This window comes from Cygnus olor, chromosome 1 (genome assembly GCF_009769625.2).
Source record: "Cygnus olor isolate bCygOlo1 chromosome 1, bCygOlo1.pri.v2, whole genome shotgun sequence".
NCBI lineage: Eukaryota > Metazoa > Chordata > Aves > Anseriformes > Anatidae > Cygnus > Cygnus olor.
In genome coordinates, this window is record NC_049169.1 from 127,236,467 (window position 1) to 127,250,882 (window position 14,416).

General features: G+C 39.2%; 1 protein-coding gene across 8 annotated transcripts in view; it reads left to right on the forward strand.

The window, feature by feature from the left end:
* Positions 1-14,416, forward strand: part of ADGRG2 (adhesion G protein-coupled receptor G2) — a 62,715-nt gene that overhangs the window by 7,139 nt on the left and 41,160 nt on the right. For all 8 annotated transcript variants that reach the window (XM_040532479.1, XM_040532486.1, XM_040532496.1 and 5 more), the window contains exons 2-3: positions 5,661-5,779; positions 11,269-11,886. In XM_040532479.1, the coding sequence (XP_040388413.1) occupies positions 5,662-5,779; positions 11,269-11,886 (736 nt within the window). In that variant the 5' untranslated portion in view covers position 5,661. The remainder of the gene's footprint in view (positions 1-5,660; positions 5,780-11,268; positions 11,887-14,416) is intronic.

A 14,416-nucleotide genomic window follows, 5' to 3' on the forward strand; every position in this document is an offset into this window, starting at 1 on the left:
TTCTGAAAGTAATTAAAGGCACTAAGAAGTTCTCAGACCTGGGTACTATGATGTTTCTTTGGCTCTTTTCTGTCTTTTATCACCTGGTAAAGATTTGAATAATGCAGACTGTCAAAACAACAGGCAGAATATTAACATTGATTATTAGTGTATCACAGAATGGTTTGGGTTGGAAGGGACCTTAAAGACCATCTAATTCCAACTCCCCTGCCCTGGGCAGGGACACCTCCCACCAGACCAGGTTGCCCAAGGCCCCATCCAGCCTGGCCTTGAACACTTCCAGGGATGGGGCATCCACAGCTTCTCTGGGCAGCCTGTGCCAGGGCCTCACCTCCCTCTGAGTGAAGAATTTCTTATATCTAATATAAACCTACCCTCTGTAATTTAAAGCCATTACTCCTTGTCCTATCCCTACACTCCCTGACCAAGAGTCCCTCCCCAGCTTTCCTGTAACCTCTTTTAGATACTAGAAGGCCACTGTAAGGCCTTCCCAGAGCCTTCTCTTCTCCAGGCTGAACAACCTCAATTCTCTCAGCCTCCTCCTCAACAGAAATTTCTATTCGGTAAATTCATTTTTTTAAAATCCAAGATCTTAATAGGGGGTATCTATGAAAGTAGGCAAATTGGGCCCCAGTGACTATGGATGAAATAAGTGTGATTTGAACAAAACAGCCTGAGGTAGGCAGCCTAGTCTGAAGTAAATGACTGATTGCTTTGGGCTATAATTTCCAACATGAGTTTCTGTTACCAACAGTTTATGCATTGGCTGTGAGAACCTGCTCTGGCTAAAGCTCAGCACGAGAGAACTAACAGTTTATTGCATTTTAACGACTCCCAGTAAATAGATATATTCATCAAGCAGTGTAAAATGTGAATGTCATTTTCAAAAGCTGGTTTAACGAAGTACAATACGGCACAGGCGGCTGTATTTTCATGGCTTTAAGCCTACTGAAAACCTAACACAAGGCAAGAAGTGGCTGAAGGAAGGCTGGGTATCCCGACAGGTCACTTGGAAAGGAGCCCAAGTTTCTCCTGCTGCACGCTGAGTGGAGCTGCGCCAGGCAGCCACCCTGGAGGCTGGTTGCAGAGGCTCGGCCCCCATCTCCTCTGCCTTCCCACTGGGCTCGCAGTACTCGCCTGCTTTCCTGGGGCACCTCTGAGCCCTCTTCGAGGTGCGTGCCTGTGACTGACTGGTGAGCTGAAGTGCTTGAAAAACATCAACTACAAGTAATGCTGCCTACCTTTCAGAGGTACAAAGCTGGGTACAGCAGTGTAATGCCTTATGGGTCTTGGTTTTAGCAATTTTCTTTGCCTGCTCTTAGTTTAAGTTAAGTTGCCCTTAGCTTACTGACCTTCATGGCCCCGTTTTACCTGTCCTTCTGCAGCAGGCTCCCTGACACAGTGTTTGTCCTGCTCAGTCTGTTAGATTTCAGTAGCATCTCCTGCAGAAACTGTGCTTCTTAGGCAGGCAAAACTCCCATCATGTTGATGGACAATTCCATCAGAAAACTAATAAAATAGCATGGCATAAGGCAGCTAACAGGAATGGTAAGAATACAGACTCCTCTGTAGACATCTTGCTGGCTGTTTCCAGTAACCTCTTTAAGTTCTGGAGAATGTGATGTTAATGCAGAACTGCAACTTGTAACACAACATGCAAAACAACCCTCTAATTTTTCAAAGTGTGTTTATTCATTTATTTTTAGGAAAGTTCCTCCAATTCTGGTGTCATTTTCAAATTAATGACAAGCTATGATAAATAGTCTGAAACCTGGGTACCAAGACTACAAGCCTGTCGCTGGTCAAAATACAGAACTTTTAATGGAGAGGAAGCAGGATAGAACAGATTTATGCCTCAGTTCTTATTTCCTGCTTTCTGAATTTCTGCAAGTCATTGAATATTCTCTTCTACTTCAGGCAGTTAGCTCCTTGTAAATAAAAGTTGCTTAGTTGTTGTTTGAGAATAGCAAGTGAGAAAGTAATGACAACCAGAAGGTTATGACAACATTTTTACCTGTGGTCTGTGTGTAGAATTCTTTCCCACACGTGGGTGGTTCAGTAGTTACACCCAGGAGCTGTTGCACTTGATTAGATTTGCTTGATATCCAAGTGAAAATTTTTCTTCCTGCTGCAAATACTAGGCAGATTCATGCTGGGCTTACTGAGTCATACTCTATCAATCTATTGTAATGGACAATGAAATTGTTTGGTTATACGAATGAATGAAAGATTTCACTTACACCTGTCTATAATATTCACAAATGTATATTTACAATGAAAATACTTTTTAGAATTAATAAGAGAAGATCTTTAGAATCCCTGTACAAAGAGGGGATGCAAATAGGTTTAATAGAAACACGATGTCCAAGCATTTTTGAATGTATTGCATGATCTTCATTTCAATAGATGTGGTGAAATCATATTTCACATCTTGCTTTAAAAAAAAAATCTCAAAGCTAGTAGGATCTTTTTCTTTGGTAGTGTGTGAACAAGACTGTTACAAAAAAGAAAGAAGCACTAATGTCATTTCCTAACTTTTTTTGTAGTAATTTTCATTAGACAGTGGGAATAATGAGCTAGCACAAATGCTGAAGGTCTTGCAAAAAAGTCAACCAAGCGGTGACCATGTCAGGATTTCTCTTTACATATTTATTCATTTTGCTCCTATCTGGCTTTTATAGCTTTCCCTGAGAACATTAATTTGCATTCATAACTTTGAATAGGTTCAGAATTCTTGATATATCTGTATTCTGTCAACAAGAAGCTGTGCCTCTGTCCTCATTTATCTTTGCCAGGCCCATCTCAGGAAGTGAGAACAGTGTCCAGAAAAAATAAACCCAACAAGGGGGATAAAAATCTAAATGTGCAGAAAGTATTTATTACATCCTTTCACTTAATCACTGGACAAATATTAGCAAAGTTCACTGTGGGACGCCTGAGTTAGAGTAAGGTCTGTTCAAACTCCTAAGGGCTACGGATCACTCAGGGCAGATCTGGAATTAGAAGAAGGGATTTCTTGGCTCCTACCCTCAAATTTGGATGCTTAGAATGCAGTTGTCCTATGTAGTGGGTGAGGCACTAATGGGATTGTCTAAGGAGGTCTGCCAGACCAAACAGAGGGCATGCTTGATGGCGTGGGAGTAAACCTTTGTCCTAGTCATCTGATTTCATGTACATGTCTTTGCAGACCTGAGGCTTGAGGAAGAAAAGAGGTGCAGAGACTGTAGTGGCATTCTGAATCAGGATTATGTGGGACACGGGGCAAGAGCTTTGCTTCGGTACTTACCAGCACCAATGACTAAACTCGTAGGTGCTGACTATTATACGCTGAGTATTTTTGGGCTCTGCAGTCAGTAAATTAAGTAGCAGAATTATGCTAATTATCCTTAAAACCTGATAATAAAAAATGTCATGCTTTAACATTTGTAGATTTCAAGTGTTTTTGACTGACAACTTCAAGGATGGTCCACCTACGATACAATTTACTAGTGTTAAAAGAAACGCGCAACCAAAAGCTGTGTGTGCTTTCTCTGTTTACTCCCGCTTCCCATTCTCATCTCAAATTAGGTCACTTCCAAGCAAAGCCAAGCTGCCCATCTATCCCTTCACTTTACGGGGAAATCTCTTCTTTAGTACGGTAACTATCTGTTCATGGTGATATGGTAGGACAACAAACTAAACACCAATTCTAGTGTCCCTTGTTTCTACTACTGAGAAATGAAGAATTGCAATGTGAATGGGACAGAAGAGCTTTATTAATAGATGATATTTAGGTGTTCAGGACAAGTTGAAGACTGGTTTGGGAAATGCCTGATAGGATATGTTCCCTGCGAATCTTTAGAAAGCCAGTTGGCCTTCTTGTTTTTCTTGTTTGTTTGTTTTTGTCTGGTTTGGTCCATTCCTGCATAGGATTGTGTACATTAGCTGTGTCCATTATTTTAGCATACCACGTGTTTTCTCTCAGTTTTAGTATGCTTGATCTTTGTTTTCCTTTTATCAAGAGCCTTTCTTCCTGCTTATTAACATCTGCAGCACCCATGCAAATGTCATTCATGGTATTGCCACAATTTGACTTATTTCCTTAGAGTATTTCAGTTTTAAGTGTGGCATCCAGTATCTGCAAAATGGAAACATTATGGTCACCATCTAGATCAGTCTGCTTCAATCCAATCAGTATGATCTTATTTTTCTGCTAGAAATATCACATACTTTGTAACCGCTGGAAACACTGGCTGGCAATAATGTTGCACAGTTCTAATTTTTAGAAAACCTTTACTTCGTTTTCTGTGCTACGCTGTTATATTTGTGTAATTTATTTGCATGTAATTTTAATCAATTTCCAAAGTGTTGATTACCTAGCAATTTCACTCACTCATTTATTTCTCAGTTTATTCCCAAGGCACTTTACTTGGAGTGTTCAGCCCATAGTAACCATTTTAGGCTAATAAATATTTACATTCATTTGAAAGCTTGCAAAAAAATCATTTTAGCTCCAACCTTAGCATGAATTTACAGCACCTGAAGGAATTCACAGTTTACAGTTCCCAAAAAGAAGGAAACCTATTGAAGCCTGATGTAGCATGTACAAAAGTGCAGTAAAGCTTACAGGTGGTATGACTGCAAACTTTGTTCAGTGCTAATCAATACACTCATAAATCCACTAAACTCGCGATGGCCAAATTAAACTTCTGGTGTCATGCAGAACGCTCTGATCTTCCATAAAGCTGATACATCAAAGATATATAATAAATACGTAAAGTTTACTGCCTTGCATTTATCTTAGGAATCAACTATTGCATCACTTGTACTATGAATCTCTAAAATTCTTCATTAAAGAGCTAATGCATTCAAAAACCACATGAATTTTTCACTTAACGGTTCTTTCAGCATGCAAAATATCCAGAAAATGTACCTTTTTTGCAAGGATCTGATTAAAAATGTATCATTTCGTAGTGTTGTATCTTATAGTAGGAGGCAGGTTCAGCACCATGTCCCACTGCTCACCTGAGGCAGCCATCACTTGGAAGAGATGTGGAGGAATCGGGTTTTGATGATACACTCCAGGAACTCTCCGCACACAGTGACTTGTGACATTTTTAATTTTTTTGAGCTTTGCAGTAACTTTTTACTTTGAGATGAGGATGGGGAATCAAACTCTTGTGTATTCCTTAGGGATTCACACTTTTACTATTAAAGTGTCAGATAATAGAACCTGTGGGTGGGGAACCAAAGACGTGCTTTCCATATACTTTTTGAGATTAACAAAGCTTTTGGAAAAGCTCCTCAGCCTATTTCTTCGGTGTTTGTTTTGTTTTGTTTTGTTTGTGTTTTTTGTTTGTTTGCTTTTCAAATGTTGAAAGCTTTACTTGTGGAAGGACTCATGGTTGTGATCTGATGTATTTGTGATTCTTCAGAGAATTAGAGCTTGAGTGTTTTATTTTGTTTTTTTCCTCCAGCAAGCAGCTATTTCATTCTTGGTGACTTGCCAGTACTCTACAGAGTGTTTGTGAATTTGTGTGTAATATATGCCCAACAGTATAACAGTGTTGAAAAGATTGCACTCCTGGGTTGAAAACCAGGAATCATTCATCATGCTTGCACACCTATGTTTTTTGTAGTCACTACACTTTATTTATTTATTTATTTATTTTTCCTTCTAGAATGGTTGCCTGGGGAAAACAGCACTGCTGTGTTGGCAGAATACAGCACATTTTATTGAGATTCAGGATTGCTCTAGCAGTCCTTTTACTTCATTTGTTCCTGGCTACAGCAGGCAAAGGTAAGACGCATTTTTCCTGATCCATCTAGTGTTGGTATTCCAAATGAGCAATGTTAGTCTTGGTGAGTGGGACTTTTGGATATATTCAGAACAGGCAAGTTTCTGCTCTGTTGAAATCAAAGGGAATAATTGTCATAGACAAGAACTAGAACAGTGCTCACTTTGGATATGCAAACCCTAAGTTCACAGTATATGTTTTCACAAAAATTCATCAGTAGTAACTTATTTTGGTCTATGGATGAGGAAAGAATATAAATACAATACATGATAACAAGACAAATTACTTTCCTGCAATTTTTTGAAATGGAATTGTTACCATTACAGAGCCTCTCTTAAATCTTTTATTCTTCTCTTTCACGAACATGTCAAGATCCTTTTAGATTCACTGTACATAGTGCAGATATGAACATCAAAAAGCTCCTGCATTGTTTCTGGCAGTGGATCTGAATATGACTATGGAAAAGATAACAAGGTCCAAAACATGTAACAGAAATGATGTATTCAAATTTGACCGTGTATGCTTTTTATATAACAGTAAATGAAAAATAAATACTTCTTGTCATTTCTAGTAGAAATTGAATAACTGGTATGGTGATGTTTGTGTATGAGGTACAGTAGAAGCAGCAAATCTGTGTTCTGTTTATTGTTGTTCTTTAGGCTGGCAGGTGCAAGTCTCACTACTCTGGACCTCAACTGATACAGAAAACAGTGCATGTCATTTGTAAAACTTCTTGCATTGATAGTGTTTAATGCATTAATCGTGCTAGTGTTGGGCATGGAATATTACAAAATTAGAGGAGATTTTTGTCGCTTACTTAACGGTTAGTTTTAGAGCTGCCTCCTGTGTTGTGCATGTTATCGTATGCTAGAAGGTCAGAGTTTCTAGCAGTTCAACCAATAGCTCTGAGGAAGCAAGCAAAGAGGGAATTTGTCTTTCACCTGGGCATGACTTGCCAGACAGTAATCCTTCAAGAAGACCTAAACTGATACAAGGGTTTATTTATGGTTCCATACTCTTTTTTTTGTTTGTTGTTTTGTTTTGTTTTTAGGCTGTTAGCATTGTCAGCTGCATCTTTATTCAGTTCTTTTCTCAACTGAGGTGACAAAGTACGTTTGTGTTCTCCAGGAAATATGAAGAGGGAAGAACTGCCTGTGTTCTTTCTGATGTACAGGACACTGGATAATATGACGTAGTTTATCCCCGTATATACAACTATATACAACTGTGAATGAAAAGGAGGGACAAAATTTGTTTTGAGGAAACAGATGTTAGCTTTGGATTTCCAAGATGTTTAGCAGAATCAAATGACCCATATGTAGAAAATTTAGTTTTAAACTTATTATTAAGAACAGTTATCAGCTCTAGATGGAATACATCAGGATCTTTATGATGTCATTTTAATGGACTGTAACAATCCAAATGTGTTACAGGTGGCAAACACATGTACAGAAATTAATGGATATTGTTACTGGTTAAAAGCCAGATTATGCATTTGCATAAGCACATGGCTGTTTAGATTGAAGGGAAGACGCAACTGAACTAATGTTCAATTATACTCATGTAGTAGCTATTAGTAATGTAAGGAAAACAGTTGTTTTCCTTACATTAAAAAAATAGTTATATAAAAACCTATAAAAATAGTTGTTAACGTACTGAAAGAATCTTAGAGATCTAACTCTTATTACCTGTGGTTGACCATCTCTTCTAGAGATAGCAGTTATTACAACCTGTTAGAGGTGAAATGCAACAATTTGCGTTTCTGAAAGAGGTTGTGTGTGTAAGTACAGCAAATGCCAATGAAATGTCAGACCCCAGTTCCTACTGGATGGAGTTTCCTTGACTCCATCTGGTGGTTTGTGCTTATTTTTCTTAATCTGGAGATGTTTGGAACGTTCTTTCTCCCATGCGATGTTTTCTGTGCAGTGGTGATAAAGGTACATTCGACGGGCAGGTTTCCGAACATGATTTGTATTGTCTGGACCCACAGGAACTAATTGTAAGCTCAGAACGTCCCTGGCAAAGGACAGCCAATTCCAGCTCCTCGCTTCGTGGGTCAAGGGTGGGCCACAGCCCAAAAGTACCAGAGAAAATAAACAATCATTAACAGAACTTCCAGGGCTTTGAAGTAATGTTATCTCCTTCTTGTATTGCATCCACCCACATATCTAACAGACCTAGCTAAGATGATCTTGATAATTAATTTCTAACTAATTTAGTGCTGTGCTGTGTGTTCCACTTGGACCACTGAAATGCATTTGCTGATTGTGGTTATGATTTTTTACGTGCTTTTTCAGCGTTCTTTGGATAGACTGTCCACACGAAGTTTTTCAAGCCTTTCCTCTAACAATTCAAACAAGATTAGTATCAGTTCTCTAGCTTTGGCACCACTTCTTGGCACTTTTTTTTTTATGAACTGTTTGGGACAAAGTGGTCCAGACATCCCAGTTTCTTAAATGCTTTAAATAGTGAAAGGTAGACCTCTCTAAGTAAACTCTTTTGTTCATTTAAACTAATTCATCAGGCCTTGCGTACTGATTGACCACGGTCTTCCTGAATGACACAAAGCAGTGTAGGAGAATCATCAGCAGGATTGATCTCATTTTGCTCCGTTTCTGTTGGTTACCTGCACTAAAGATGCTGTCACCTGCAAGTTCACGTCCTCTTTGAAGCCTCACGTTTCTCCAAACTGCTTGCATATGTCTGGCTTGCACTTTGGCTCCCTTGACAACTTCATAGTGCAAGCACCTGTAAAGAATGTACTATGATTTTGCAGCCCTGTAATTAATTCACTGTTTTCACTTAAACCCTGATTTAATGCCTAACATGAAATCAAGCCTCTCTCAGAATTTGTTCACTTCCAGAATCAGGTCTGCTGTTGATATCTCAAGTTTTGATTAGCATTTCTGCTCAGAAATGGACTTACAATCTTTGAAAGATAAAGGGATCCTGGATTGTTAACAGTGACTTCATGTTTTGAAGCTGTGTCAGGAGACTTCCTTCACCTGTCTCTTTGGCCATCTTTGTATACTCAATATTGCTTACAGGAATTTTGGAGGGCATTTGATTCATGCAAATAAATTGCTGACATACGCGCTATGAGGAACAGCAGCTACATAAAATCTTTCAAAACCTCCAGTGTAATTCCTACTTAAAAGTGAAAAAGTTAAGCAATTATTTTTCTTTAGGGGGCCTGTGTCACAAGTGTTAGCATATGACTGTGCATCTAGGTCTCTGCTTCCTTTATATAGTCAGTTTCGTCATGATCTGTCCAAACTGGAAAGTAAAAGATTGATTTTAATTGCAGTCAGCCTTTTACTAAAAAGGGTACGTTTGAGTCTGTATCCAAAAAACTCTACTTCTGGGACACTTTTCCCCACCCAATCTCCGTCATCCCAGCTTTTAAGTCACATTTTAAAAACCAGTTTTCCATGCTGAACTGTTCTTTGCTGAGCATACCAGATTTTGCCTGATGCACTCTGACAAATGGCCAAAGTGAATGAGTGAATTCATGCTTTAGGGTGTGGTGGAGGGGGTAAGTAGTTCTATTGCTTGCTGTTAGAACAAGTGTGTTTCACTTATCCATTGCCAGGATGTGTAGAACAATGCTAAGTATAATCTCACCATTAAAAATCCACTCTCCACTAATTAGGAATTTCACCTAATTTGGCCTGAAACCTCAGGGTTCTTCAGGTCTGCTTGGTCTCTAGCCTTACATGGGACTACCATGACGTATGCTGAACTTTAGGAATGATTCAGGGTTGTGAAAGATGCCTACAAGCTTCTGCTAATTAACGTCACAAAGGGAATCTCCGAGCTCTAGTATGCCACAAGAGCAGTTATCAGTGACTTTCCATGAAAATGGATCAATAAATATTGTGTTTCAAACTTTTTCTGGTAGCTTGTGTCTATCAAGCTGGACTTGCCACTATTAGGAACATTTTCCTGTTTTTGATTGCTATTGAAAAAGAAGTTTGACAGCCCCAGGGTCGAGGGACAAAATTTGAGCAAATTCCCGATTCAGAATTGGCCTGAGGAAAGCTGGTGGGCTGAGATGATCAGAGAAGAGCAGGCAGTGACCCTGACAGCTAGCTAGGACTGTGAATGGGACACTCCTTGAAAAGAAAGCCTGGATCCCAATTGCCTCAAGGTTTGTCTTTTCACAGGGGAGCTAATGAAAAAAACTTTGTTTGTATATTGACCGAGCTTACTCTGCTATCCAAGCCTGACCACTCATGATTACTCACATACCTTTTCTGGAGGGTACATAAAAGCTCTGCGTATATTGATAAATGAATGCCTTCCTAAAGCTATCAGTAATGCATTCTTTTATACCGCTTGAGCATCTACCACGCTGTTTCGTTTTCCCATAATTCCAAACGTCCCACGGGAGGGTTTTTTTGTTTGGCTTCATTTTATTGCTGATGGGTGCACAATAAAGCAAGCAATCATGATAATGATTGTATAGCTGGAATGTGCATTTTTTCAAAAATGAAGAGTCAGTCCCCACTCCAGAGAGCTTACATCTACAGCCACAAAAGCCTGTACTTACCTGTAGTGGGACAAAGGAGGAAACGAGGCATCAACAAGAGCTTAACAATTAAGATCAGGTTCTAGTAGTTCAGGTATTCCACGGCACTGCTTGTTTTACCAGTGTTGACATAGCCTGACACTTTGCTTTCACCAGTAAATTCTGTAAATTCTAATTCTATTCTTTCACCAGTAAATTCTGCACCTAAAATTCTGTTTATTTTCACGGTTAAACTCCAGGTTGCCATCTCTGCCTAAGCAGATGTGGGATTCTTAGGCTGGATGTCTCTGCAAGTAAATGCTCTGTTAGAGAACTGGGAATGGGGGCTGGATGGGATTAAATTTAAAATAAAGCAGTGACTCCAAACCACATTTCCTGAAATTTACCCAAGCTCATTCTCTTCTAGAGTATGGCTATTTTCTACCTTTCCTGCTGAAGCTGTGCCAATATCTCAGGGTGGTGTTTGTTTGTTTGTTTGTTTTTAAAGCATGAAGGAGCACAACATTTTTCAGAAAAGCAGCATGCAAGTCTGGGAGACGAGAAGGCAGTAAGGCTTATAGTCCCTTCTTCTAGCTCTGTGTCTATATTTTATCCAGTGTCTATTAAATGCAAAATACCTGTGTGGTCTTGGCAATAGGAACCAGAACGTGATTCTGTCTTTGCCTCCTGCTTGTAGTTTGAGTGCCTTGTTAGGGAGCTACATGATCGTACTTCATCTTGTGCATGAGTTTTATCTCAAAGCCTTCTTGAGCAGCTAGGATTGATTAACTGCCTCCAAATTTGTTGCTTCCCTACTGCCAAAAAATAACTTACGAGAAGGATATGAAGTTGTTTGATAATATGTGATTTGAAAACTCTTAGGTAAATACCTAGGAAAGGTACTACATGGTTGAATAACATTCATATAGAAGATCCTTTTGAAAAAGAAGTAATTTTACAAATCACCTTTTCTTTATTTAGATCACGAGGATTTCCTAGGACGATACAAAGCAGTCTTTAAGACCGAATGTGAAGATCCTTGGATTATGTCACCAAGAATTTCTCTGCTTTCCTTGAAAGAATTCACTGTCTGTGTGCACCTCAAGCTAAATTCCTTAAGTAGTCCCTGGACAGCATATGTGTACAATCAGGAAACACCTAACAGCAATCTCTCTGCAAATAAGTACGATCTTGGACTTACCGGAGATAATGGTAAATTGGGGATATGGTTGTTTGGAAATCAAATAAATATGACAGCAGTGCTCCATGAAAATACCTGGCATCAAATATGTACCCAGTGGAAAAGTGAAGACGAGGAGGTGAAGTTATTCATAAATGGAACAAAAAAAGGAAACAAAAAACTACCTGGAAAAATGTATCTCCCTGGAAAAGGGCAGTTTTTACTTGGCTGTGCAAGGCTGCCAGGTACAGCGACGTCACCTAACCTGGGTATGGCTGGGGAGCTGTACATGTTCAGAATGTGGGATAAAGCAAATATAAAACTTGCCAAGGACTGCAGAGATGGTAGTGTTGTGCGCTGGAGAAAGGAGGATTGGGTCTATAATAAGACAGTAGAAGAGGATAACTCTTTGCCATGTGGTAAGTACCATCACACGCCTGTTTTTAAAATAGTTTTTGTGAAAAGTTGATCTCAGTGTTTCTAACATTTCTATTCCATGTTTTGCAAAGTCTTTGTCCACTGGTAATTTCTAACTAAATGCTTAAAAAAATCATGTGGGGATCTGCAGCTCTCGACAGCTTTCGTACAGATTTAGAGGGTTGCTGCCATGCTTTTTGAAGACTTTCAACTTCCTCCAACTTTTGTGTCTGTCTGCTATCCATGTAATGGCAATGAGAGCAGGGTGCATCCAACTGAAACTCCGTGGAGTATTAGGGCTTTCTGTCATCTTAATTCATTTATACACCTTCTGTTCTGGGAATAAATACAGAGGGGAAGCATTGCTTGTCCTCATTTTGCACATTTGCAGGGTGAGGACTTCAACGAGTGCAAATTTTCACTTTTTCATTGGCACATGGTATGGTCTACATCTTTAAAGGTTACTGGAGGCTCCGATTTCTACTTGTTTCTGTATCAGTAATTTCTTCCTTTATTAAAATGGTTTCTCATATGGTTATCATATGGTTTCTCATAACATTCTCAAAATTCCTCTCTGGCCTGAAAAAGAACCATGAAAACCTTTAAAACAAAACAAAATTTTACTGTCAGAGAAATTGAGTTTTAATAGACTTGAAATGGAGTAAAAGCAATAGAATAATCTTCTTTCTAGCTTTTGCTATCCTTTCTACTGATATAAAAGACAAACTTAAATCAAATTTGGGTAGGATCCCGTTTATCAACTACAGTAAATGGTATTACCCCCAAGACCTTCAGAGTTTTTAATGTGATTAGCTCACTTGATTCCTAAAACTCTTACATAGCATAGGTGCTTCAGTCAGACTGTGGCACCAGTTTTAGTCTTCATCATCTCTGTCCTTAAAAACTGTACCTACCCATCTTGTGAAAACCAACAAATACTATTTAACTATGTAATATTAAAATCACTCCCTGACTGGGTATATTTCAATTGCAGGAAGGGCTTTAAAATAGGATGTGCAGATTTCTTTTTCTGGCAGAGAAAGTAAACCCTCAGACAAACCAGGCCCCGCGGTGGATGCCTTTAACATCGGGTCACATAACGAATGAAATGCTTCCGCTGGATTTCTGCACATCTTCTCTGTTGGTTTATGTGATTTGAGAGAGGAACTGAAGAAAGGATATCTGTCTTTTGCTCTCATATTATTGCGTTTGAAGAAATGCAGTCCTAGGACTGAGAGGGAGAACGTTCTGGCTACCTGACAGAAAGGCTGGTACAAGGAAGGTCTGAGAGAGATCCTTCCAGATAGCAGACTAAATCCTGGTCAGAGTGGTGCATCTGGTTACTTTTCACTGAGGCACAGAAAGGGCAAACTTCTTGATTCCGGTTCTAGCACATTCTGCCCCGAATGCAGAGCATCCTTGACCATCTCAGGACATCTAGGTTAGGCAACATCCAGCCCCAGCCACAAATGCTTAGTGATTTTAGAGTAAGTAATTTCTGGGGTTGTGGAATCCTTTGTCTAACTGCTGGAGCTCTCTAGTGACTGCGTAAGGTTTCCAAAGCTCTTGTTGCCTAGCCAAACTGAACTTCAATTCTGCTGGCAGAGGTCTGTTTCAGTACAAGAGGCAATCTCTGCTGCCAAATTTAAGTTATCTCCTCTAGGTAACTTGGAAGAATAACAGCTTTTCAAATAAAAAAAAAAAATCCAGTGAACTTTTAACAGTGTATTTGCCTGTTGTCAGGAATAGATGCATTTTTGCCAATTGCCTCCCCTCCCTCAAGAAAAAGTCAGCCTGTGAAAGGCACATACTTAGTAAATATCAGTACAACGGTTAAACAAAAAAGAAATATTGACAGGAGGAGTCTATAATAGTGTAAGGCAACTTGAATTGATGGCCCTAGTAGGTCCAATCCTTACAATTGGATTTCTTTCTAAAAGTTCTTCGGTCTTCCTGTGTAAAAAATTATCTGGTTTGTGGGACTTGTCTGCTGTTGTTAAAACAGCAGGACTAAGAATAGTAAGTCTTCTGGAAGATCTAATTTTGCAGCTGCAAGGAACATAACTGGCAAGGGCTGTGCTTCCTGTGTAGACAGACGAGGTGAAAAGGAAGTGATTGATTGCAGTTATAATTGTGCCAGAGGACAAGTTTCAGAATTTTGTCATGATCCAGTGGGCTTTTTGTGCCTACATAAAGCAACAGTTGTCAATGTGACCATGTCAAGGGTTACCATGATTTCTGTGATTTCTCAAGATCTTCGTGCAGTGTGAGCCATTATCTACTTGGTGTCTCATAAGCACTGACTCACTCCGTTAATAAGTTTAGATTTACCTAGTGTCATGTTGCTAGCTTATGTTTCTTTACCTCCTTTTTTCTGCCTTTCCTTTTGTTGACTCTGTATACCTTTTTCTTTCGGTCTTATGTATTTTTATAATGATTATTCAGAGTACCAAGAATTTGCCTAGCTTCTTCTTATCCATGTTAGGTCTTAGAATGACCAGAGTCCTGATTCTGGTAAGATTTACACACATG